This window comes from Podarcis gaigeae (genome assembly GCF_964106915.1).
Source record: "Podarcis gaigeae genome assembly, chromosome: 11".
Lineage (NCBI taxonomy): Eukaryota > Metazoa > Chordata > Lepidosauria > Squamata > Lacertidae > Podarcis > Podarcis gaigeae.
Genome location: NC_139687.1, coordinates 37,629,590 through 37,657,286, shown reverse-complemented (window position 1 = coordinate 37,657,286; position 27,697 = coordinate 37,629,590). Strand labels below are relative to the sequence as shown.

General features: G+C 42.6%; 1 protein-coding gene across 2 annotated transcripts in view; it reads right to left on the bottom strand.

The window, feature by feature from the left end:
- Positions 1–1,226: 1,226 nt before the first annotated feature.
- THBS4 (thrombospondin 4) overlaps positions 1,227–27,697 on the bottom strand; it is a 37,749-nt gene continuing 11,278 nt past the window's right edge. Inside the window, exons 3-22 of one of the 2 annotated variants that reach the window (XM_083703446.1) lie at positions 24,935–25,182; positions 22,805–22,910; positions 19,989–20,083; positions 19,089–19,140; positions 17,402–17,574; positions 16,651–16,788; positions 15,565–15,642; positions 14,235–14,387; positions 13,526–13,630; positions 12,985–13,092; positions 11,686–11,845; positions 9,349–9,467; positions 8,400–8,452; positions 7,003–7,196; positions 5,535–5,713; positions 5,173–5,221; positions 4,422–4,618; positions 3,995–4,167; positions 2,633–2,772; positions 1,227–1,332 (exon numbers count right to left, since the gene is read on the bottom strand). In XM_083703446.1, coding sequence (XP_083559572.1) covers positions 1,271–1,332; positions 2,633–2,772; positions 3,995–4,167; positions 4,422–4,618; positions 5,173–5,221; positions 5,535–5,713; positions 7,003–7,196; positions 8,400–8,452; positions 9,349–9,467; positions 11,686–11,845; positions 12,985–13,092; positions 13,526–13,630; positions 14,235–14,387; positions 15,565–15,642; positions 16,651–16,788; positions 17,402–17,574; positions 19,089–19,140; positions 19,989–20,083; positions 22,805–22,910; positions 24,935–25,182 — 2,582 coding nt within the window. In that variant the 3' untranslated portion in view covers positions 1,227–1,270. The other variant, XM_083703445.1, reaches the window with a different exon arrangement.

Here is a 27,697-nt window from a genome sequence, read left to right as displayed (position 1 = left end):
GAATGAACTGGGGGAGGGAAGAGGCACTTAACCCTTTCCTGCCTCCTTTCCCCCCTTGCTTTCAACAATTCCCTGCCCCCAGCTCAACTTCAATTATGCGCTTGCAACACATGACTAAGATGCTGTTGAGGGGAAGGAGGAGGAAGGAAACCATGAGAGTAAATTTGGAGTGGGGAAAATGGGTGAAGTACCCACTCTGTTCTATACTTCTGTTTTATAAGCACCTTTTTTGTTTGTTATAATGAAGGCAATGAGAAAGCTTTCAGCACACCTTTTTGTGTGACATGTAATTAGCTGATTTATTTCTGTTTATTTACAGCAGGAGGGGTGAAGTATACCCGGAGTCGAGTGTGAATTTCATGCTTTTTATTCAGCTCATAGTAATAATGAATGAAACTCTTCCCAAAACGTCTAGCTATATATACATTATTTACACAATGGGCCCTGCGTGATTGGCTAATTCCGGGCTGTTCCTGTAGGCCAATCAGGTTGCGGATTCACCTCTTCCAGAAGCCTGATTGGCTGCTCCTGCAAGCCAATCAGGTTGCTGATTCGCTTCATCCGGGAGCGTGATTGGCTGCACCTGCAGGCCAATTAGGTCGCTTATTTACTTCCACCTGGATCTGGATTGGGTGGCACCTGCAGACCAATCAGACTGCTGCACTCTGGATCCTATTGTTTTAGGATTCAGCTCAGTACATAACAAGGGGGGGGGAACCTCAGACCCAAATGCAGCCCCCCCAAGCTTCCCTATTTGCTCCTCAAGACTTTCACAAGATCACATGACCTCTCACAAAGCCACACTTCACACCAGCCTCGCTCTGTGCTTCTGCCTGGCTGGATTGTGTCCCTGAACTGCTACAATGCCTCCGGCTTACCTGGACGGAGAGAGATGACAGTAGGTGGCTGCTTGTTGAAACTGCTGTGGCTGGAAGGCTGCCCTACTGTGCAGGAGGAAGAAGCGCATGCATTGCTCCATCCACTTTTGCGTCCAGCATATGGTCCCCAGAAGACATCCCATGAGAGAATGTGGGCCCGTCTGATAAAGAAGATTCCCCACCCCTGATTTACAGGAACAAACCAATCAGCTGTACCCTAAATGTTTTAACTTTAAAAAATAAATTCAACCCTAAATGGTGTGCTATTCTATCTATGGTGTGCTATCTTTACACCAGTAATGACAAGCGTAGTGTGGACTTGCACCAAAAAAAAAAGCCGTATAAGAATTTAATATACATTGCTTTATTGTTTGCCAAAGCAGCTTGTATTCTTAAATATCTCCAACTCCATATTGCTGAGCCTGAAATTCTTGGAAGTCCTCTGGGATAGTATCTAAAAACAAGAACAGAAGACACACGATTAGTCTTTACTCTTGGTATGAAACTCATGAGCATTTTATTTTCGAAGTTTAAGTTAAGAGCTGGTGCCTGCTTATTACACACAGCTGTAACTTTTTTTTTTAGAGGTTCTGTTTTACAGATGGATTAATTAAATATGAGTGTGGTCTCTACAGGGGGGAAAGCACACCTTAAGGCCAGTATCGTGAACTCCTAGGTTATTATTACCCATGTCTCATCTGCAGGGGTCAAAATGGTTCAGCTTCTTACATGGCCCAAGTCCAGTCCTAAGCAAGAAAATGTGCAAAATTCAGCAATCCTCCATGCCTCCTTTTTGGGGGCAAGTGCCCCCAGCCTTTCCTAAAGTGCCCTGGGTGCCTTCAGGCAGAAGTTCATCCTTACCTCACTCACCCACCTTCCCTGTCCCTGAACAGGACAAGCTTGTAGCTTTTTGCCAGTATGATTCTGCATGGCCAAGATTTCCAGACACCTTGGCTGTGCATCTGCCAAGCAAATCCCAGGCACCTTCACATGCAAACTGCCAGGACAAAATCTTACCTGACCTCTGCAATTTCAAAGTTAGAAAGAAGCCAAGTCACTCATCATAGGTGCCAGAGTGTGGCATCACACTTGCCAAGGCAAGCAGAACTGCTCAAGTCTACATGTCTCTCTGCTTAAAGCTGGACTTGTCTAATGCAAGAAGCCGCAGATGTAAGGAAGGATTTACATCCCACTGAATTCAATGGCCTTCCTGCCAAGTAAGACTGCATATTAAGATTGCAACTTTAACTGTCCATGGCTGTACACTTTTGTTAGCTGAACAGTTTCTATGACTAAGATCTGAACAGCAAAGCCTGAGGGCTTCTCCATTGATCAATTGTTCCCTATTTTGTGGCCCAAGTAACAGTGGGAATATGACTACCTAAAGGAAATAATGTGAGTCAATGGATGCACCTGTTACTTCTTGATGATGTTTTTCTCCCAAGATTCTTATTTCAATATTTCCAAAATGCTCAGTATTGTGCAAAGATTACTGGTGTTTTTACCATGATTAATTGCACACTTTTTAGATCTCCAAAGGGTCTTCTGCAAGCAACTGACATTTACACAGCAGTTGAGTTATCAGCTGTACTCACATCTGAGCAGCCCAGAGACCTGCTAAGTCACATTGCAGATTTGGAAAGCATAGCAATGCCTTATCTGCAAAGTAATTCATGCAACTTCCCTAAAACAGCTTTCCTCTTTATAGCTGCCCATTTGATTCGGCAGGAGGAGGATGTGGGGGGAAATGTTACCATTGCAGCGATACTTCAGATTGGACCAAATAATGTTTTCCTGAGAGAAGCAGAAAACACCAAGCCTTCCTCCACGCATGGTAGTGTCTATGGTCACTCCAGAATCCGCCACCAGTTCAGAACCTTCATAAAACCTTGCCCTTTGAAAGTGAAACAAATAAAGATAGATGTATCCTGATTCTCTGCACACAGTGGGTTGTTTTCTTTTCTTTTTTAAAGTGAGGTGCTGGTACTCATATATAGATATAGATAGATAAAAGTGCTGTGAGTGGCAGCACAAAATGGCTGCCAGGGGCAGAAAAAGGGAAAAGGTACTTTGTATTGGTGAGCATTGTTACAAGCACACACACACACACACACACACACACACACCCCTATGAATTCTTATTTTGCAGTTTTACTGGTTTTTATCTTTATTGTAGAGTTACTTGTACACCGCTTAAAGGTGAAAATAACTAAGCATATAAATTGCCAAAATATAGAAACATCTCTCTTTTTAAAAAAGATAGGAACCTGGAGCTGATTCATGTTATGATATCATGAAACAGACATGGAAGACTTGCAGATGGATGTGTTAATAAAGTTCCTAGTGAAAAGCACCGTGATTAGGGTGAAAAGCCAAATGTTGTGGTTACCAATATGTGTGAACTCAGCCTTAGTTTGATGGGGAAATGAGCTTGCTGAGAGTCTTGCTTGGTAATAATTTCTGACAGCAGGAAGACAACATGCCAGATTTTTTACAACTCGTCTCCTAGTCTGTGAGTATAATTCACATTAACATATTTCAGACAGCAGAATGGCACTGTTGCTTAAAGCAAAGTAAGCAGAACTTTAATTAGGCGTATATCCCGAATGAAGGCTTGGGGTGGATAGCATGTTCTACATACAATATTTAATAGTTGCAACAGACTATTCAGGTACTGGGCGAAAACTGAAAACCAATAAAATAAAATAAAAAGCAAACCCATTACCATCATTAGAGCTACATTTATACACAAACGTATGGTAGTGTGTATTGTGAAACAGAAGTTTGTTTTTTGCTTTCACATACTGTACAGTCGTACCTTAGAAGTTGAATGCAATCCGTTCCAGAAATCCGTTCAACTTCCAAAACGTTAGGAAACCTAAGCACTGCTTCTAATTGGCTGCAGGAAGGTCCTGCAGCCAATTGGAAGTCCAGGTGGACGTTCGACTTCCAAAAATAGTACACAAACCAGAACAGCACTTCTGGGTTTGCAGCGTTCGAGAACTAAGCTGTTTGAAAACCAAGGTACGACAGTATTGCATTGCTAAGTATACACATAGACCACAATAGATGTTCACTTAGAATTGCATTGTATCCTGCTTTGCCCATCGCCTTACCTAATATACCCAACCTGAGGTCTGTGCTGCAAGAACCAGCGATAGGAAACTTTATCCTTCCAGCCTACATTTCGAGGGTCTTTCCAAAGCAGTCTGACTTGATCATTAGTGTCCCCGGTGTGCCAAAGTGAATTCCTGAGGTGCTCTCCAGGCCCAGTTTTTGATTTAACAGCCTACACAGAACACAAGTACAAAGACAAGTCAAAAATAAGAAATCTCCTTTAATAACAATAACATTTCTCCGAGTATTATGAGAAAAACCAGAAGTTTTAATTCTTTCCCCATTCTGTAATGGAACCAGGCGCACACATCCAAATAAACGAACGTTAGAAACCACATCATACAAACGCCTCTGCCAGTTCCATCTTAGCGCAACGCTAGATGACAGCATTAATGAGATTTGGGTCATTTTGGCTCAAGCCTGTACCTTCAGCTGAATCCCAGGTTCTGCAACAGCTCTAAACGGAGTTGCCTGCCAATAGGTCTGCTCAGTCTGTTTCCACATCACCACATAAAAGCTGGAACTGTCTTGATAACCAAAAATGAAGCCGGCGTAGTCATCATCCGTTGCCGTGTTGACAAAGAAAGTGCCTTCAAAATCGACTCCATTGAAAGCTGTGTAACCTGTTCAAATGTATAGGTATACACATCAAGTCCAAACCAATTATAAGTGTAAAACTTGTAAATACTTGTTCTTCCTTTAGATGAAAAAGGTCCAATCAACTGCTCCAGACCCCAGGCCTGCAGTGCCCAACCCCTGCTTTAACCAGAAATGCTGGAGATTTATCTGAGATTTAATGCTTCTAGCACTAGGCTATAGACCAAAGCATCCTGAAGCTGGATGAAGGCTGCACATTGGGGATCACTATACAGTGGTACCTTGGGTTACATACACTTCAGGTTACAGACACTTCAGGTTACAGACTCCACTAACCCAGAAATAGTACCTTGGGTTAAGAACTTTGCTTCAGGATGAGAACAGAAATTGTGCTCCGGTGGCGTGGCAGCAGCGGGAGGCGCCATTGGCTAACAGTTTCAGGTTAAGTACGGACCTCCGGAACAAATTAAGTACTTAACCCAAGGTACCATTGTATGCATCTTTTGAGCAAATAGTTATAATCCATTTCTGCTTGTGAGCTGCCTTGTGAGTGTCTACAAAAAAAACCAAACTCACATACCTACAGCAAGTCCAGGATCACTATTCATGGTCTGCACAATCTCCATGCCCTATAAAATATAAGCAATATAATTCATGAAGCTAGTCTAAGGATGTTTTATTAAGCCATGCCCAAGATGATCGATAAAGACCAGTTTCATTATCAATGCTCATCCATGTGTCACCTTGTGAGTCCAGCACATTTATGTTCTTTGCCAAAAAATATCCAGATTGTTTTCCTCCAATAAGTACCACCCCCGCAAACCCCACCACCACCACATTTCAACATTAACACCCTTATTCTCCCAAGTTTTGAGAGAAGTCTTTGTTGCTTTTTCCTGCCTATCATTCCTGGATGCTTTTAGATATTAAAAAATGTTTTACCTGGTTCAGAACCACCCAGTTAGGGTCAATCTGAGCATCCCCTTCTGGATCCAGGACGACAGTCTGATAAGCCCTGAAATCTGTCAGGGTGATCTCTGCATTCTCGGGACAAACGTCAATCCTATCTATCACTGTGTCTTGATCAAAATCTGATTCACAGATATCACCAACTCCATCACCTGGACACATGAACACAACACCCAAAGGATGTGATTTGATAGCTGTTTTCACAAAACAGCTGTTTCAGCAGCAGTTAACAGGGGGAAACAAATACTTATGTTTTTCCAAGCTCATAGATATGCAGGAATTGCATCAGGCTCAATTTCTGATTGCCTTTAACAGTGAAAGGGAGGAGGGGTGGAGCAACCCTAGTAATGGCCAGGTACCAAGAGATAAAACTAAAGAGAAGCATTTGAGCGATGTGTAAGCAATCCTGAGGACTGAATTAAACAGAGTTGTACATCACTTTAGGAGATTCTGGCTGAAGCCAGATTATGAACTGAATCCATTTCAGGTTTCATTAACTACTATAAAGCAGGTAGGGCAGCCATTTGGACACCACCTGGTGAAAATAGGTGAGAAGAAGCAGCAGCCTTGCTATGAAGTGAACAAAGCAAAGGTGTAGCAGCTGGTGAATCACTGCTCTGGTACTTCAGCCCAGAAGCACAGGAAGAGCCTGTGTTCCCTGTGGATTACACTTAAAGTCCATACTGATGTATAAAATGTGGGTTCTAACCATGTTTGTGGATAAAATCGGGGAACTGTGGTTACTCTGAATGAATCACCCAAAAATAAACGGGTGCAATTTATACCCATTTATACAATTACAGGTGTTGTTTAGTCTTTACATCTTAATTTTATTGGGCTTCATTAAGAGCCTTGACTTAATGTGCTTCATACCAAACCTTACCACCACTGCCCTCTCATGGCCTTTTGTAACCTGCATGAAATTGTTCACACTTGTGGTAGAGTCTGGTTTGACAGACAGGCCTCTGCTCTGCAAAAGAAGCTGAGATACACAGGACTGTCTGCGCAAGGGGAAAACTTTCTGCTCCTACTATGGATAAAATGGCCCTTGCGCCTTATAATCATCCATTATATTCAATTCTCATTCAATATAAGTTTATTGTTCCTGTCAATAAAGCTCAAAAAAGGCATTTCTTAAGGAAGCTGGAAAGAGTCTGGTCACATAACTAGCTCTAAAATGCTCTGTTTTCAAGAGTGGATACCAAGGGGGAAATGTGGTGTTTCTAATTAGTTGTAGGTCCCTTCTGGATTCGATCCAGAAGAGCCAATCCCTTGGTTGACACTTATTCAAGGTCAGAGCAAAGCTCAGTTCTGGAAAATATAGGTTCCTTATAATCAAAGGAAATCATCAGCTTCCTTTGAGGATTAGAAAGTACCATATGTTATGTATTTTTTAAAAAACTGAGGTAAAAAGAGGAAGAATAAGAAATGTCTGCCATACTGTTGTCATCTTCTTGTCCTGGATTAGGAACAAGACGGCAATTATCTGGGCCTGGAGGAACAAGGTCTGGAATTCCATCATTGTCGTCATCATCATCACACTCGTCCCCCAGCCCATCCTTATCGGTGTCTAGCTGGGAACTGTTAATGACTGTGGGACAGTTGTCGGTGCTATCTTGGTGTCCATCCCCATCGCTGGGAGTAAAGCAGGAGGGAGCAAAAGCAAAAACACCCTGTGTTAGTTACTATTTCTGTCTTTCTAAGTAATAGGAATGTTGGCTACTACTTCTTGTACTACCAACAAGGAATGCTTGTTTGTTTTCCTGTATCCATCGTTACACCAGAAGGCCTCTAATGAAGGTATGTTGTGACAGTTAGTTCTAGGAGACCAAACCACCTTGTTTGAGGAAACAATTGGAGATATTCACGTGATCTCAGGGAACTTCTTGAATCTTCTCTAACCAGAATATATCTGAGGTTACTACAAGCTGGAACTAGACATGAATGGAAACACTGATGTTTATTCCTGTCCTAAGAATGGTAAACACTCTGCAGCCTGAACTGAGGTCTTTAGCCATAAGGGAAGTCATTCCTGCAGTTAGGTTTATAATGACTACCATCCTTGATGTATTACTGAGAATGGAGGGATCCAGCAAATGATTTCAACCCTTCTGACAATATTTGCTTATTTTACTTGTATGAAGTAAAGCCCAAATGGTCTTTTGCTGTATTTGTTTCCATGCACTTTTGGCACACAAAAACCTGTTTTCTATACACTTTCATGCAGTTGTTATTGAAATGAGCTTTATTGCTCTTCTGCTTTAAATAACGGCATTAATTAAAGAAGGAGTAGCTAGGGGGTGAGCCTTGCAGTGCTGGGGTGTAGTTAACTCTTTCTCCTATGCTATTTTCTCAAAGGTCATCCCCACACCTCTCTAGTCCATAGCTGGGCAAATAGTAACTTGGGGAGGTGAACTGGTTATGAGACAGTTTAATTGCTATCCGCCTCAGCCTGTGAGGGTGCTTTTAACATATATGAAGAGAGACAATTTGTGGAAATAGATTGTAAATCTGCATTGGTTCCAATAATGAGCACAGTGTATTGAAAATAATTTAAGCTAACCTTTTACCTTGGTAGAGACATAGGTGCAATTTCAGTGAAATTAGTGGAAGGAATCCAACAAAGTGAATGTTTCATCATTTCAAGGATATTTGCTTGTGCAGGGGAATGTTTCCCCCCTGACACATGCCCCCTACATCAGGAGCAGATTGAGAGAGGGTGCAGGCATGTCCCATTACACAAGCATAAATATTTGCAGTGATGGGGCAGGTTAGTTAAATACCTTCCAGCGGCATCATAACAAGGATGAATTTGATTCTGATTAAGATTTACCCTACCTGTCTTGATTGGTGTCACAGGAATCTCCTACCAGATCATTATCAATATCTGACTGTAAACAGAAACAGAACAAGATTGAATTACTAAATTGCGGAGAGGGGAAAATATAAAATTACATTGCTGGAAGTCATTAAAATTCAACGCACATCTTTCAATAATCTGTATTAGAAGGGGATTAATATCTGAATAGGTGGAAAGATGGATTGGACCCCAGCTGTGCATACAATTCTGTGTTCTATAGGCACAGATTATTTATCCTTAGAGAGATCCCCCCCCCTGCATAAAATCCTTTTCAGTTTCTTTGTTTGCCTGCTTTTGCAATTAAATAAGATTGACATTTATTGGCATTGAGCTTTATCTCAGTGATTTGCACAAATGAGGGCTCAGGAGTGGAGAACATGTTTTGAAAGGAGGAAGTCCCATGTTCAATCTGACACCTTCAAATAATGGCTGTCAGGTACAGAACTGGGAAAAAGCCACTTCCAGAGATTCTTAGACACCTGCTACCAGTCAGGCTGAGGTAGCAAACCTTTTGGGTTTTCTGGACACCTTTATGCATGGATTGATTAAATGTCAGATCAAGACTTGTGTCATACAGGAAAACAATAACTACAGCATTACTGTAGTTATCATAGTTCATACTAAAGTTTAACAGAGCTGTACTTTTCTTTCTTTCTAAATATTTATTGCCACAATGGAACTGGAACACTACACTTGAAATTTTCATAATCTTAAATTGACAGTTCCATTGTTGCTTCCACTAAGAACCAAAGACTTTGATTCCCCATCCAGGTGCCATGCAGATGTTGTTGGACCCCAACTCCCATTTGTCCCAGTCAGCATGGCCAATAGCCAAGGATGAGGGGAATTATAGTCTAAAATTATCTGGAGGGTAACAGGTTGCCTACTCTGGCCTATGGCTCCCCCCCCCCCCCCGCTGTTGCTCACCTGATTTGGGTTGCTAATATCTGGGCAGCTGTCACAAGCATCACCCACACCATCATTATCTCTGTCTTTCTGTTCCCGGTTGGGGACCCTCTGACAGTTGTCCAAAACGTTCTTAATACCTGAATGAAACAATGACACAAAATCCATGTTGGCTTTGCATCGCTCTAGCAACTCACAAGGGCAAAAACAAAGAGTCAGTGTGGCATAATGGATAGCAGATGAGATGTGGACCAAGGAAGACCTTGTTGCAAATTGCTACTTGGCCATTAGATTCACTGGGAACTCTTGGGCTTGTTGGGATCTCTGTGCCTAATCTACCTCAAAGGTATTGCCTGAGGATGAAATGGGATAGTCCCACATATAATTCTGAGCCCTTTGGAAAAGAGGAAGGATACAAAACAGCAGTAGTAATAAGGATGGTGGAGAAGTAGTTTTAAAAAACCAATAATAAATGTTTTCTAGAACAGGGTTGGGTTTAGATACAATGTCTATGTATATGGGGTCATGTAAAGGGTTAAATTTGATGTCCTAGCTATCTGTTGGTGACTGACAGTTGGCTTTTATTTACTTACATAAGACTGGGGGCGGGGGACTAGATTCTTAAGGAGAGTATTGTAAAATTGCAGTTCTGAGTGGCCGGCTAGGTAGAAATTATTGTTAAATCACTGAATGGCAAAAATGGCCTGATGAGGGGGAGACTTATATGCCACTCAAATCTGATGTGTTGAAGGACAGGGTGGCAGGAAGATAAATAAGCCTATTCTCAGTGGCATAGCGTGGGGGGTGCAGGGGGGGGCAGCCGCACCGGGCTCAACATCTGGGGGTTAGGGGGCGCAAATCCACGGGTTAGGGGGCGCAAATTACTTGCCTTGCCCCGGGTGCTGACAACCCACGCTATGCCACTGCCTATTCTACTACTGTTGAGAGAGACAAAGAAGAGCAAAGAGATGAAGAAGAGGAAGACAAGAATGAAGAAGATGACTTAGGATGAGACTAGCTAAGAATACAGCTGAGGGAGAAGGCTGAAGTCTAGACTCCGGAGCTGAAGCAAGATGGAAAAGAGGTTATCGAGGCAAAAGAAAAGCTTGGTAGTATAATTTGCCCCCCAAAAAGCTGAATCACTGGCTTAAGCCAAAGCCTGGCCATGAGGCCATATAAGGGCATTGAACAGTACAGAGAATTCAGCAAGGCGCTTCTGAAGATGATCAGAATGAGAACTGCCTGCTGGTCTGGCTTGAAGGAAACCAGGTGAAGTCCACAGTACCTGGCGGTGGGCTCAACTGAGTAATTGCCATATAGATTAAATAGTGCTAGGAACTTCTCTTTACCAGCCAGCCTTATGTAAACCTCTGAAACGGTCAGTTAAACATACAGTAACCTTACAACAGAAAACAGTCAGTCTTAAACAGTAAGCAGCTATTGTTATTGTTTACCTTACTTTACATGTATAAAGGTAAAGGTACCCCTGCCCGTACGGGCCAGTCTTGACAGACTCTGGGGTTGTGCGCCCATCTCACTCAAGAGGCCAGGGGCCAGCGCTGTCCGGAGACACTTCCGGGTCACGTGGCCAGCGTGACATCGCTGCTCTGGCGAGCCAGAGCCGCACACGGAAACGCCGTTTACCTTCCCGCTGGTAAGCGGTCCCTATTTATCTACTTGCACCCGGAGGTGCTTTCGAACTGCTAGGTTGGCAGGCGCTGGGACCGAGCAGCGGGAGCGCACCCCGCCGCAGGGATTCGAACCGCCGACCTTTTGATCGGCAAGTCCTAGGCGCTGAGGCTTTAACCCACAGCGCCACCTGCGTCCCCCTAACTTTACATGTATAGGGTTTTTTAAATAAATAAAAAATAGACAAATGATATCTTGCTACTTTTATTTTATGATACAAGTGTGTCTGGCTGCTTTTGTCCCACATCCAAAATACCACAGCTACTGGGTTATAGAGTTACGGACTATAGCCAAACCTAGTTAACAGTATAGTACAGATATTTGGTTGCAGTGGTTGCAGGTGGTACATAAAAGCTCATTCTCCACATATAAAAAGAAAAGATGAACTCACCACAAAGATCACAATTGTCACAATGACAATAAATAGGCCAGGGCTTTGTTAACTGTCATTTGTGACTAAGGGACCTCATTGATGTTGTTGCTGCCTCCTAGTCTTCAGAAGCAGCTCTTTGGGGCGCTGAGAGCTGTGTTGAGTAAGTGGGGCCTAAGAATGTGCTACAGCTGCTTAAAAAGTCAATGTTGAAAATGGAAGCTTTGATGCTAGTTCCCTCCTGTGCCAGTTTCAAGCGCAGAACAGAGAGGGTATCTAACAGGCGAAGATGTACTCACCATCTCCATCCATGTCATCATCACAGGCATCTCCTCTGCCATCTCCGTCCGTGTCTCGCTGGTCATTGTTTAAGACCATACGGCAATTGTCACAAGCATCACCAAAGATATCTTGGTCGCTGTTTCTCTGGTTAACGTTAGAAGCCAGTACACAGTTGTCCTGAAACAGAGAAAGGCAAAGTGCTCTGGGCTACAGTCTCTCTGGAGCACAGTGGCGTAGCGTGGGTTGTCAGCACCCGGGGCAAGGCAAGTAATTTGACTCCCTAAGCCATGGATTTGCGCCCCCTAACCCTAACCCCCAGGTGTTGCGCCCAGTGCGGCCGGGCCCCCCCTGCACCCCCCACGCTACGCCACTGCTGGAGCAGAATCACTTATCATCATCAGTCTCTGCTGACTTTGCTTTTGCAAGTGATGAATTTGCAGAAGAATTCAGCTCAGTGGGTTCACACAGGGAATCTCCTTTTGAAACTTTGTTGTTGATGATGATGCCTGGCAACTCTTACAAGGTCTGCTGTACCATGTCCGGGGAGACTGAAATGCTCCCCCACCGATATCTGTTACCATTCTATATGTCTAATCGAGTTCTGCATACAGATAGACCTGTTTGATCTAAGTAAATAATCAATAAACACACAAGACATAACCGGTTGTACTTTTGAATAAATAAGGTATACTATTCATTGTATCAAATTGTAGATTTCAACGAAAGTCTCATAAAGTTCAATGAAGAAAGCAGAAGACCACTACTATGCTATAAGATCCACTATCCTGTAATATTACATATGAGCCTGTTCTACTGATGAAGCCTAGGATGGCGAAACAAGGCTAAAATTCCGGAAATTGTTGTCTTAGACTCTGTGAAAGGATTCTGTGGAACTGTAACAACCCTTCATGTGGATTATTAGACTCTTTGAACAGACAGGTGGAATAGATACTATTACATGTATGGACCTTATGCATGAACTGACTAGAGAATGAACTGATCCACTGGGTCTTCTGCTTTTTTCGTTGAACTTTATGAGACTTCCATTGAAATCTACAATTTGATACAATGAATAGTATACCTTATTTATTCAAAAGTACAGCCGGTTACGTCTTGTGTGTTTATTGAGTATGTTACACGTAACCATAGGTTTGTTGTTGTTGTTGTTGTTGTGTTGATCTAAGGAAATGGCAAAAGGCCACTGATGCACTAGAGGCTGTGCAGGGGCTTGATATAAAGGCTGATGCTTACGATCCTGCTGTTTGAGTATGGGAGGGATGTAAATTACACAGATAAATAATACCTATAACCAGTACCTGTTCATTCGGAATACCATCCCCATCGGCATCATCATCACAGGCATCTCCAATTCCATCTCCATCAGCATCTTCTTGTCCAGAGTTTGGAACCACCTTGCAATTGTCCTATGGGGGAAAAACAAGGTGGCGATCTAGAACCCATGCTTTTGATCATGGGTTGCAAGCTGTGGGCATATTTGCAAACTGCCAAAACTATTATGGGCATCATGCACATGATGAAGCCATACACCTGCATGCACATTCATTTAACCCCTCCCCACCAGCATTTAAAGCTTGAAGAAGTGTTTTTGCTTTTTGAAAAACCTAGTTGGCAAGTGACCATCCTGGAGAGAGCAGCTGGGGAGGGAAGAGCTAATTTCTCCAAGTCTAATTTCATAAGCGAAAGAGTGCAGGTGTCAGGGAAGACCACGTGTGTCCAGAGGCAATACGTTGCTGACTCATGTTTGCTCTGTTTCTCACCCTCCTGTGCCCTTCCCTGTGCTGTGATTTAAAATGAAGAAGACATGAGCGATCAGGTGCTTGCCCTCTTATATCTTACCTTTCTGCAACTCTCAGCTGAGCATGAAAGTTCTTCATCAGGATAGCCATCAATATCGATATCTTTTCCGCACACAAAGCCATCGCCAGCCCAGCCAATACCACACTGCGAGCAAAAGTGTTACAAAATAAAGCCAGGCTGAGGAAGTCATTATACAGACAACACACAGTGCTGCTGGAATATGGAATTAGAAGACTCACAATACAGTGGTACCTCGGGTTAAATACGCTTCAGGTTACAGACTCCGCTAACCCAGAAATAGTACCTCGGGTTAAGAACTTTGCTTCAGGTTGAGAACAGAAATCGTGCTCCAGCGGCGCGGAAGCAGCCGGAGGCCCCATTAGCTAAAGTGGTGCTTCAGGTTAAGAACAGTTTCAGGTTAAGAACAGACCTCCGGAACGAATTAAATACTTAACCCGAGGTACCACTGTATGCTCTTAAGCAGAGCAGTGTAATTACGTACTACTAAAAATGTAAATAATTAGTATGTAATTAAGATGTCCTACTTAGAGCGTATTGTCAAATTAATTGCATTTTTTAATATATATATTGAGAACTATGGCTCACCCCCAAAGGATAGCACAATACATTTTAAAAAATGAATGAATGAATGAATGAATTACAGAACATGGTTTTACTGAATAATGTCAAAATAGGATTTGCTGCTCTGGGATCAAATGAAAACAAATCTGTGAGATCATCAACTTACAACACATGAGATGTCTCCTTGCCGCACTTCAGCACACTGTGCATGGATGCTGCAAGGGTTCAGAGCTTGATTCCTGCAGCTCCTTTCAGGCCTGCATCCCTTGACCTGGTCTCCAGTAAAACCTGGTTTGCATGTCCCACAGCGGAACGAGCCCTTTGATGAAAGCAAACAAGCATATAAGCCACTCAGACGCTGTTTGTGATTGGTCCGTGCACGTATTGTAGGAGGAACAATTTAAAAAGAGGTATTCTTTCCTCTGAGAGAGAGAATGTTTTAACACATCTACACTTCTTTCTTTTCCTTTTTTAAAAAATGTAATGTTTTAATAGACCCCCTTTAAAAAAAGTATTAAAAATAATGCATATTTTAAAAGATTTGCCACCTGATTAATTGAAGGTAACTTTTTAATCCTTCCACAAAATGTAAATTGGTGGACCTAAACAATTAATTGATTAAAGTGTCTTTCTGTTTGTTGCTTCAAGATAAGAAAACTTTCTCACAACAGTGGTTGCCAAGCACAGGGAGGCTATTCCAATATGCTGTATACTGGCTTGATATATTTTTAGAAATGTGTGGGATATAAATACTTAATGAATAAATCTGTGGATAAGAAGAGAGGGAGAAATTTACAATGGGGCAGGGGGGAGGGACCGTGTAATACCCATGGCCCACTTTGGAGTTTCTTGAGGTTCCAAAAGGCACTTCATTAAAGTCTGCACAGGTTTTTAAAATCTCTTAATGAGAACTTTATGCAAAAAAGGTAAACTCAAACCTAATATTACACCCACCAAGGCACATCCTTGGGCACTTGAGAGACATGTGGCAGAGCACATTGTTTGCTCCCAGAAGATCCTGGGGTCAATCCCTAGTATCTCCCAGGGAAAAAGACCCAGTATCAGGTGCTGAAAATGCTGAGATTCTGCTAGCTGTCAGAATAACCAATATGAGGCTGGATGGACAAAGAATCTGAGCTCATTTAAGGCAGTTTCCTATGTCTCTCTCTTGGTTTGCACAGGGAAACTGTTTTTCTTGTTAATGTATCTGGTTAGTATAATATGTCTTTCTTGTTGCAACCACATGGATGGAATTCCCTTTTTCACAGATGGCAGAAGAGGAACACACTGGATAATGTCATTAAGTGGAAGGGGACCAGAACGGGACTACATAACTATCTGCTGGCTTCACACAATCGTTATGTGGTTGGCATTCAAGTGAATGTTGTGCCACTGAGTTTATAATCACTTGACGGTGGTTTGTGTGAACTGTCCCCTTGTTTTGGGACAGCTCCTCAAACATGCAGGATGACAATCTGACATAACTATGTGCTTACCACAGTGTTTACACACTGGGAATTGGGAACACAACCCCCGTTTCCGTTGTTCTGACATTCATCTACGTCCAAGCAGATCTAACAGAATAAAAACAAAAACAAGTTACGTACAGTGAGTCAGTCATTAAAGTATAAAATAACTAGCATAAATCTGTTAAAATTTATTGGTTTGCTTTTTTAATATGGTATTAATGCAATTGTGAAATAGTCTAAAAAGCACAGCAAAAGGTCCTTTGAGTAGTAGATAGGTCAATTAATCTCTGCTGTAGCTGCTGAGCTGGTGTAATGGAAAACATTTTATTTTAGAAGTTTGATAGTAACTGTCAGGGAACTGCCATCGGAAGAACAGGTGGTAGAAAGGCTCCAGGAGAATAGGAGAGACTCTGCAGCAGAAGAGGGAACCAGTAGGGGGAGAGCAGGAGCTCAAAGGGAAAGGGAGTCGGAGGGGAGGCTCTGGGATACTTCCAGTGAGAACAGTGAGGAGGTAACAAGACCCCCTTTAGGAACCCCCACCCCTCGCCGGAAGCTGTCACGCAGAGAGTCCAGGAGGCGCATGTCCGTCAAACAGCTTTTATGTTGGAGTAAGTTCCATAGACGCCCACTGTCGGATTCTACCAGCGACTGACGGAGTCATGCTTTGGGGGCTCCGTTAGAGACTCAGGTTGGCTGACCAGCCAAAACCCGGAGGGATCAAGCTTTACGCACAAGCAGCTCATTATCCCATCACAGTAACAATGAATGGATGCCAGTTGCAAAGACAATATTTGGCATGTTTGGCAGTTTCAAGTAAAATAAGTGTGCTAAAGTATGGCAAGTTTTCTAATGCAAACTGAAAAATTTCCAGTGCAAATCATGAGAATCTTTTTCCAGAAAAGCCACATCTCTGTCCACAAACAAACCTATTAATACTGCCTTTAGTTAGGCCAGCATTATTTTGCCATACATTCGGAAGCAGCGCAGACATTTTTTACAGACATATCTGTTAAGATCTTTAAGAGAAATACATTCAGCTGTGCAGTGCACCCATAAACAGATACAGAGCTAGACTTTTACTAGCTTTTGATGGATTGCAATGAGATCACACACCTGTTTGTTATTTTTGGCAGAGTTGATTCCCACTCCTTGAATGATTTGCCCGCTGTATCCTGATGGGCAGGCCTCACATCTGAAACCTGGAGCTGTATTCACACATCTCACCCCTGGGAAGCATGGATTATACCGGCACTAAAAGGCAAACCATCAAAGTGATTCAATGTACTAATTATATAGGTTTCAGCCAGCAAAGTTAAGAGTCCATTTGGACATTTGCTAGAAGCCTATGTTCTAACAAATACTTCTTACACTGGAGTAGGCAAGCTTTTTTCTCTAGAGGGTTAACGTAACCTCACAAAAAATGGGCATGGGGCAGAACTAGCAGTGGGTAGGGGTTATAATAATAGTAATTTATAGTAAGAGCAGTCATGGCTTTAGTAAACATGGTGTATTTCCTCTACCTTTCTCCCTACTTCTTTATCATCTTTTTCTCCTGCCCCCGCACCCTTGTCTCTCTCTTACTCTTGCAATGGAGATAGAACGGGGAAGGAAAGGGACATGAGCCAGATAGCTCCCCAGTCCATGTTAAACCAGCCTGAGGGCTGCATGTGGTCCCTTTGTCCATCCAGCCTCATTTTCTAATGTAACACCAGGAGAAAGGGGACTCACTCTGAGCACCAGGAATTTATTTACCCTTGGTCATCAATTGATGAGACATCTTGGATTTCTCTAGCTCCAGAATTCATAGGCTGAACCTCTCCTTTCTCAATGGGCTGTGCATGGGTGCTTTTAAACAACATTTTACCTCATCAACATCTGTGCATATAACTCCATTTCCAGTGAAGCCTTCAGGACAAGGCCCACACTGAAATCCATCTGCCGTGTCCATGCATCGCACCCCTCGGAAACAAGTGTTGGCTTCACATTTGGGCTTAGGGGGCGGGGGGGATGGTGTGGGGAAATTTCCAGCTCCCAAACCTGTGAATGGAGGTAGAGCAATTTATTTATTTTTTTAGTAATCAGCTGCTGATCAGTAAATCCTGAGGTAAATGTTGAACGTTTGTACCACGCATGGCAGTGGATCAATCCTCCGGTTGGGTTGGATATCTTCTAAGATAATTGTGTGAAGAACGTGTATCTATTTTGCTTCTTGCAAACACTACAGTAACCACCACAACCAGCTACCATTGTTGGCTCCAGATTCGGTGAAGACCTTGGTGCAGGCTGTGTGCAGTGAGTGTGTCACCAGTGCCCGTCTCCCTCCAAGTCCAATCTGACCAGAAGGAGACTACAAACCAAGTGAAAGTTGCCAGTCCTCTTTGCTCTTACCACTGCTCTTATGCTTAGAGAGGCCAGATAAGAAAGCAGCAATAGCAAGGGAACGAGGAAAAGGGCTATAGGGATCTGGGAGGTGACACCATCTGTGGTGCTAGCCCCATCAGGCGCTCAACAATACTGATTTTCATGCCAGCCCTGCCCACCACTTAGCTTCCCACTGCCTGTCCAGGGATGGGAGTATACATGTGTGTTTGTCTCACAACAATGCACAAAAAATCAAGGTACAATTTTCTACATGAAAGTAATAACTGTGTAGGAAATCTGAAAGGTGTGGCTCTGAATTCTGCATGGGACAAGGCATTTCAAGGTCGTGTTCATGACTTCTTGTTTTCTGTTTAAGAGCAATGGGCTCATAGTTTTGCAGCAACACCACCCCCAACTGAAAAAAAAGTATGAAAGGCTAACAAATTTACTATGGCATTATTCTATTCCTGTGGAATAAATTCCACAAAATCTTATGCCGTAATAAATTTTAATGTTCAAAGCTGCTGAAATACTATTTGCTGTTTGTGCTGACAGGTATGTTCTCTGTTGAAATATGCAGAAAACAAAACTACCTAGAACGGGGTTATTTTCCGTTTGGTGTTCAGGCAATCAATATGTTAAGAAGAACATGAAACATCTCTTTACTCTCAGTCATTTAAGCTCCAGTTCTATGCACAATTACCTGGGGGTAAGCCTCACTGAATGGTGGGTTGACAAATCTGTCTCAGGAGACAATGGAGGAGTGCTACTGTGGCAACTATTTCTGCATAAGCATGCATAGAACAGGATGGTATATTGTTTTAAACTGCCAATCAGTCAGTTAAAAACTCAACTATTGAGTCCCACCAGCAAAAGCTCTGCACAAGGACTTCTACTTGTTCAGCAAGGCTTTTCCCCCATGATACCATGATATTAGGTCAGGGGGGAATAAGGAGAACCCCTGGAAAAGGGAGGGTAGGAGAGCCAAAATGCTCGCCCTGATTGAACAAACACCTAAGCATGTTGAATTTTCCCCCATGTCTAGTTGGAACTCCTATGAAATTCAGTAGACCTACTTCAAAGGAAGTGTTCACAATTGGTGTGGCTAAGGACAACAAATATTGCTTTTTCGGTTTTATGATTTGGTTTATACCATCATATCTTAAATCAGGAAATACAAAAGTGCTTACCACATGCCTGGCATTCAGCTATTGTGTTCCTCAAAAATGTTGTTTCTTTAACCTTTGAATTATATAAAATAAAAACATTCATCAGGCTTGTTTTTCTTGAATTGCCACTATGACTGTTACAGAAAAACCAGACAATGCACATTATACAACCTAACCAATAATACTGCCTATTTTTTCAAAACAGTTACTTGGTACTGTTTTTGGCATAATTGCCCATACTGGACCTTATGACAAGTCATCTCCAAGTAAACAGTTATGATTTCATATTTTAACCTCCTGCTATCTTCAGCTGAACTACTTAGAGCAGATAGTGTTCATCGCAGCTCAAAAATAATAATGCAAGGCTTAAATTTTAATTTGGGCTTTAAATGTTTTTGGAGTGAACTGTAGACACATGCCTGAGCTCAGCCTTGCCTCATTTAATTGCCTTCACATATCACTAAATCAGCTCCAAGAGTCTCCATGATTTTCCCAAGTCTGGAAAAGTGTGCAGGCTCAGGCCATCACCATTCATAAATAACTTTATAAAGTTAAGCATATCCTTCATGCTCTCAGCCACGATCTTTCTTAGAATTTAATCCATGGAGGCCAGTGGTATGATTCAGGAATGAACTATGCCATGCACATCCAAAAACAACCAAGTCTCTTTCTTAAATTGCAGTGGACTATTTCATTACTATTGCATTATTTCTTAATGTAAAGAAAAGAAGTTTGCCCAGAAGTTTCACTTGTAGTGTGTTTTTAATGTTGTACACCGCCTTGGGATCTTTGGATAAAGGCTAGTATATAAATTGAATAAATAATAATAATAATTGTGGGTGAAACTTGGGCAGAAATAATAAGTTACCCATTTAGCTAGTGGTCAGCAAAGTAAGTGTTATATAAACATGTGTCTTTTACCTGCTGTCGGAGAAGATCTTTCACATCACCCAGTATTTGGTTCATTTGCATCATGTGACCTAATAACTGCCTGTTAAAGTCACTTGTAGAGACACCTATAATAAAATGAAAGTTATGAAAAAGTGTAATGCAGAAGTTCAGAAACCCAACAGTATTGACACTTATCTAACCTCCAAAGTACCGGTACTTCATAAAAGTTCACAATTGCCTAGAATTTGGACCTCAACAAACTTACCATCTGTCTCTAAGAATGTTTACTCTGAGATTCCACTAGTTTCAATAAGACTTATTTCCAGCTAGTTTATTATTAGTTTTGCAGCCATGCAGCCCTATCTTAAGCATGCTTCTTTGGAAATAAGTCCCACTGTTCGACTGAGGCTTACTCCCAAGGAGCCTTGGTCTAGTAGTTCAAGGACTGCATTGCAGCTTAAGGGCCAACTCAACCTCTACAGAATCAAGTGATCGCTTAAATGTGTTAGCAAGTCATTCATGGATCAAGCATTACCAACATCATCCTTGCACATGCAGATGGCAGCAAAACTAGAAATGATGTCACCATCCACCAATGACAATGCCACTCATCAATGACACTCTGTATAATAAAACGTGGCCTGCCTTGAGAGGACTGTGTGGCCCTGAAAGGCAGTGTAAGGTAAAGGTAAAGGGACCCCTGACCATTAGGTCCAGTCGCGGATGACTCTGGGGTTGCGGCGCTCATCTCGCTTTATTGGCCGAGGGAGCCGGCGTACAGCTTCCAGGTCATGTGGCCAGCATGACTAAGCCGCTTCTGGCAAACCAGAGCTGCGCATGGAAATGCCGTTTACCTTCCTGCCGGAGTGGTACCTATTTATCTACGTGCTTTTGAACTGCTAGGTTGGCAGGAGCAGGGACCGAGCAACAGGAGCTCACCCCGTCGCAGGGTTTCAAACCGCCGACCTTCTGATCTGCAAGTCCTAAGCTCTGTGCTTTAACCCACAGTGCCACCCACGAAAGGCAGCGTAGAAATACCCAAATAAACAAATGAATACATGCATGGAGGGAACTATCAACACATGGCAATGGTGGGAACACTGACATGTCATCCTCCCACCTCCACATACACACAATTAAAATTGTTGAAAGAAACACCGGTGTTGTACTGATATTCCTCACAGCAAGCATGTAAAGAGTGGGCATCGTACACACATGAGCACATGCACATGAGGCCCCTGTGTTGCATCGGTGTTTGATGCAGCAGTCTTAAAGTGCAGAGCTCTCCTAGACACAAGAAAGGCAGCTGCTACAGAATTCTGTGCACTGAAATCCAAGACACATCAGCTCTCCCAAGATCAACCACCGATGATTTCATTTCAGCTAATACACAAAACACAAAAACGCCCATGCACTGATGATATGATTCTTTTCTCCCCAACATATGCTAAAGCGATCTAGTTTAAATTGTTTCTGGCCACCACTTTGATATCTGCTGAACAGGTTTACTAGAAAAAAGGCTAGAAAACATGCCCATAGAACAATGCGAGCCAAATCAATGCTTTTCTAAGAACATACGCATCTACCCTGAAAAGAGGATGAGCTTCTTCTTTGCATGACTTCATACCTTGTTGGCATAGAGCCAAAAGGCTCTGTTGCCCCTCCTTCAAGTCACTTCCCATCCTTATCCAGTGGTGATTATTACAAGCCCCTGCTGCCATGCTGTCAGTCCTCAAAAAAGGAGGACAGGGAAAGGAAAGCCAGCCAACAGATAGACACTGAGAGATCGAGCTGCTATGAAGTGGCATTTGCCACATTATGCAGACCTGCCCCAGATTAAACTCAGGGGGAAGCAGTGCTGTCAAAGGTCTATCTTTGCACAGGCCTGATTGGCTGGTGGATGTAATGTCACAAATCCAACTCCCCCAACATCCTTGGTGCAGTTTTCCAGCTCTTTTTGCATTGATTTCCCTCTTTAAAAAATAAAACAAAAGCAGCAAAAAATGCTTAAATGCAGGTGGGGAGTTCATGCTGAGTTTCAAAACTTTTGAAAAAGATGAACACCTTGCCAGGGTTCTGGGACTGAGCAAAAATAGCCTCCTAAAACTATTCATAAAATGGAGTTAAGTGAAATTCCAATAACAGGTTTTCCTCAGATAACTCTCTTCTGATAAATTTCCGCCTCCTGAAACTTGGGTGAAACTCTACTGACTATCCATGCGGGTTTGTGTTTTGCTGTTTGTTTAATGTTTCTGTTTTGGATTTAATATATTTCCTAAGGCAGTTGCCTAAAGAACAACAAGTCGAAGGCGCTGTTTATGTTTGGCCTGGTACAGAGGAGACTGAGAGGAGATACAATAGCCATCTTCAAATATCTCAAGAGCTGTTGCAAGGTAGATGGAGTGAGCTTGTTTTTGCCTGGTCTAGAGGCTAGGATCCGAACCAATGGATTCAAGTTACAAGAAAGGAGATTCTGAATAAACATGAGGAAGAACTGTCTGACAGTAAGAACTGCTCAACACTGGAACAGACTTCCATGAAAGATGATGGACTCTCCTTCCTTTTTAAGCAGAGGTTGGATGGCTATCTGCCATGTGTGCTGTAGTTGCAATTCCTTGCCTTTTTCTCATACGTCAATCGGAGAATTAAAGTACAACATCTGGTGTCAAGGGCAAGACGTGGCAACTCTACTGCTTAGTTACAGGAGACTTTCTTGGAAGGATGGTATATCTTTGCTTCCTCTTGCAGTACAGCTAGGATAAAAATAGTCACTAGGAAACCTGGTTATGCTCTGAATACAATATTACATATGGCCAAGCACATTTATTTTGTAATATAAAAACTACCTGGATATTGAACTGCTGGCTCAATCTGTGGAAGAAAACAGTCCTGGAGGCCAGCTACTTGGGACAATGACCCTTTTACTACTAGCTTCAGTTCCTCCAAAGTGTCCTGCAATGTCAAAAGAGATTTGGGGGCATAACATTAGGAAGAGGTATCCCAGCTTCTCCTTTCGAAAGCTCACAACAGTTCAAATGCCTTTCATGACCTTCACAAACACAACAGGCAGCTGCAAGAACTTTTTGTTAGGAGATGACATACAAATGCTACTAATGCGGACACCAGTAATAGGTGCATCTATATGTTGTATGAATGAATATGTTCTTGCTGTAACAGTCATAGGAAAAGTTGCTTCCCAAGAACCTGAAGGATATGCATTTTGGTTATGACCAGCTAAGAAAACTTACATGTGCCCTGTATCTTAAAATATTGGTATCTTTATCAAGCAGAGATTAGGTAGCTGCCCTTAGGGCAGAGTTCTTTGACCTTGTGCCTCCAGGTATTGATGAACTAGAACTCCCATCAACCATCTTAGCCCAATGGTCAGGGGACTTGCAATCCAATATCTGGAGGCCCAAGGTTAAAGAAGGCTGCCTTAAAAGGTACAGGCCAGGCAGATTATTGTCCAAGACGGAATTTCATCTGGCTGGCCTGTTGTCAGGATAGAATGGGGCTATAGAGCTTTGGCCTCTGCCATCAGGATCTTGAGACACTAGGACCTTGACCAACTTTGCACCACCCATCAGCCATAAAATAAGCAACTGCAAAGAAATTGATTCTTCACTTCCTGCCAGAAGGAGCACTTGGCTCCTCTTGGGACTGCAGAGCTAAAAGAATGCACACATGAACATTATGATCCCATCCATCAGCCAGAGAATGAAGGGCTGCTGGGTTGTGCAGGTTTAGAGGCATGTCTCTATGTGCATTCTTCAATTACAATGATGATCACTTGATCAAAGGCAGGATATAGTAAGTGCCAAACCAGGGGGAAAAATCTATGTGCCACTGGTATCCTCCCCCCTCCCCCCCACTTTCTATCCGTTGCATCTTTTTTTAAAGCAGAATGGGGTGCTTTGCACATAGAATCATAGAACTGTAGAGTTGGAAGGGACACCAAGGGTCATCTAGTCCAACCCCCTGCAGTGCAGGAATCTCAACTAGATCATACATGGCAGGTGGCCATCCAACCTCTGCTTAAAAAGGAAGGAGAGTTCGCTTTCTTTCATGGGAGTCACTGATTTTTATCAAAAATAAATTGAAGTTGCTTTGTGCCAGAGGCAAAAGGAATACGGCACATGCCTAGATTTCAGCGTAACTTTAAGTCAATTAACTAAAAGAGAAGTTGGTTTTCCTCATAAAAGTACACAGAGAGACAGGCTCAGTTTGAGATGCCAGAGTTGTTGAAAATAAAAGTTAGCAACCCTAATTGGTCTCTTTTCATATATGTAAGACGTTCTCTGGTTAAAAGAAAGTTAGGTAAAAGTAAAGGACCCCTGGATGGTTAAGTCCAGTCAAAGGCGACTGTGGGGTTGCGGCGCTCATCTCGCTCTCAGGACAAGGGAGCCAGTGTTTGTCCACAGACAGCTTTCCAGATCATGTGGCCAGCATGACTAAACCGCCTCTGGTGCAACGGGACACCGTGACAGAAACCAGAGCACACGGAAATGCCATTTACCTTCCTGCTGTAGTAGTACCTATTTATCTAGTACCTATTTATCTACTTGCACTGGCGTGCTTTCAAACTGCTAGGTTGGCAGGAGCTGGGACAGAGCAACGGGAGCTCACTCCATTGCAGGGATAACTGCTGACCTTCTGATCAGCAAGTCCTAGGCTCTGTGGTTTAACCCACAGCGCCACCCGCGTTAGCAACCCTAACTGGACTCCTTTCATATATATAAGAAGTTCTCTGGTACTGCCACAGAGCTCTTCAATTGCAAGGGAAGGTTATACTCACGAATCTCTCTCCAAGAGGACTGAGGGGAAGAACTTGACTGATGAACTCATGAATCTCCCCTGCTCCCTCTCCATCCTGCGCCTGACAAATGAAATGCATGTGTCTCCATCCAATCAGCAAGCACCCTGACATGAGAGGAGCTTCTGCATGAAGACTCCATCACTCCTCTACAGCTGCTCACCTGTGCTTTTTTCTGCAGTGTCCGTAACTCCACTGCCTCTGAGCTTTGTGACAGTCCTGAAAAGGCTTTAGGCAGATCTTGAATGGAATCCATCTGCACACAGTCCACGTATAATTCGGCTTTGCTGGAGCCACGTTGCAGGCCGCTTAGCCTGAGGAGGACTGAGCGGCGCTTCCCATCTGCCAGTGGCACGTTGCTGAAGATCACAGCATTTAACTTCCCATCGCTCCTCAAATACCGAAGGGAAACTAGAACAAAATAACATTATTGTAAGGCAAGAACACAGTATAATTGGTACACAGTGAAACCTCTGCCAATGGAGCAGGAAGTTTGCGGAAAGTTAAGGAAAGCCAGCTCAGCTTTTCTTGGTTCGATCGTGCCTGTTGCGACAGCTCTAGTTAACAAATCACTTGTAAATGTATATACCATGTGGAGTATTGTCCTAGATGCAGATAAAAATAAAATAGCTAACAAAGGGAGGGGGGCACCCGTCAGCTCCAGCTCTCTCCATGATCACAGATGCACAGGTTGGGTTGTGGCCAAACGCAAAAAGAGGAAAGGCCTCCTGCACCTTTAGAAGTTGCGTGGAAGAAGGAATTTCAACAGGGTTCCTTCTTCTACACAACTTTTATCTATCGGTCATCTGCTTGAGACATCTTTTGAAGACATATTTTGCCCATGCCTTTTCCTGATCGATGAAACTGGTCCTTTTATGCATGCTACAACATCGGGTGAAAAATTTCTGCATTGCAGAGGGTTGGACTAGATTATCCTCATGGTCCCTTCCATCTCTACAGTTCCAGGCATTTCTGTACTTTTAATTGTTTGTTTCATTGTATATTTTTACATTTTTCAATGGGTTTTCATTTTAATTGTACTCTTTTACCACTTTAGTGTTTGCAACCCTGAGGGTCCTTGGAGAGGAAGGGCAAGATAGAAATTTTAATGATGGTGATGATTAAAAGAAGCAATTTTGTGTTTCCTAGTATGTTAAAAACCATTTAGATCTATTCTTATATATTAAGTGGTATAGAAATGATCTTCAATAAATCATGAAGGTGTAGGAGCTCAGTTCTGTTTTGTATCTGGCCCTGAATTAGTTTCTGGTTCTCAGATTCCGTTTCATATTATTAAAGCAGAAATAGTAAGGCCTGCAGCTGGGTTGGCTAAAGACATCTGGAAAGAAAACTCCAGAAAGTACCTCTCCCCATGCTAAATTATATGCAGCAACTGAACAACTTATAATTTCTTGACCTTTAATGTAGCTCCATATTTGCTCCCTCAGGACCAAACTAGATGTAATTTGTGAGATATCAAGTCCAGTTTCCTTTTTAGGAACTGGCCCCACTATCTCATGGATTAGATCTGGCCTGATGGTTTGTTAAGCAAAGGTGCAAAAGTTAAGACCATAGAGCATTTTATCTACTAAAAGCTGCTATGTAAGTGGCAACCACATTAGAAGAACACTGAACATGCCTTGGTTTTTTTCCCCCCTTCGAAAATAAAAGCAACTGAGGGAAGAAACTGGACTATGATGAGGGGGGGAAGGGATTTAGCCCTTTCTCTGTGTGCTGTAATCCTTGTAAAAATAAACCCTCCCCCTTGCATTATTTGCCCCAGGAACAAAGCTACCAGTGATCTCCTGTGCAGCCATGTGTTGTCAGGACCTGGGATGCAACAGACAAGAGGAATCTCTACTGCAGATTTAAAGATATGTGAGCATTCTCCAGCTTTGAATCTGGCAAGCCCTATAAGAAAGATCCTGCATCTGGAGCAAGACTGAATAAATCCAGCAGAGAATGAGAGAAAGATAGATAAAGGAAAGGGGTGGAAGAGCTCACAATTGGCCAATGGCCACGAGACAGGATTGCCGGAGGGCAGCTGGATTGGATGGAAGATCAAGGTTCATCTGAGGGGGTGGAATACTTTTTTTGGGAGAGAGCAGAGGGGGAAATGCTTGCTAGGAAGGACCAAAGACATTATTATATTTAAACCATCTGTGTTGCTGCACCCTTCCACTGCAGGAAAAGTTTAAATTTAATGGTGCCAATGGACAATGAAGACTTCAGTCATTTTCACTGTGGAGAAAACCAGAGTCCCTGCTGCTTTGCTTATGAAAGGCAGTAGAAAAAAGTTTCAATTTAGGATACCAGAAATCCTGTTGGATATTTGAATAGGCTTCAAAGAGCTGTTGTTAAGTGATGCTATTTTTAAAAGATGGGCAGTCTTTTCTCTGAGTGTATATCCAGGTGAGAAGGTCAGGAGAGAGGGGAAAGTAGACATGGAGGTATCTGGGGAGTCTGCAGCATATATTTTGATGGATTAGCATATGTTTTTGTGATCACTGTCCACTTCTGGAACACCATTGACTTGGTTAAAAAATACTTTCATTTCTTCACTTTTTTAAAAAAACAAGTCCTTATGGTTTGAGAAGAATGAAAAGGATGCAGTTTTAATATTTTAATGCATTAAATTCAATAGTAAATTACAAATTCAGTAGTCAATAGATAAATCACAGAATCGCAGAGCAGCATTTTAGTGAAGGCCTTTAATGCGATAGCCAAGAATTTATTCATTCCTTATTAACAGAACTATAGCATTACCCCTGAACCACCATCAATTGTTTATACTTGTACAAATGTAGTGGTGAAGGCTGGTTGCAGAATAATCCCTAAATTCCTAATCCCTAAATTGCAGCTACAGTGGTACCTCTGGTTATGAACTTAATTCATTCAAGAAGTCCGTTCTTAACCTGAGGTACAA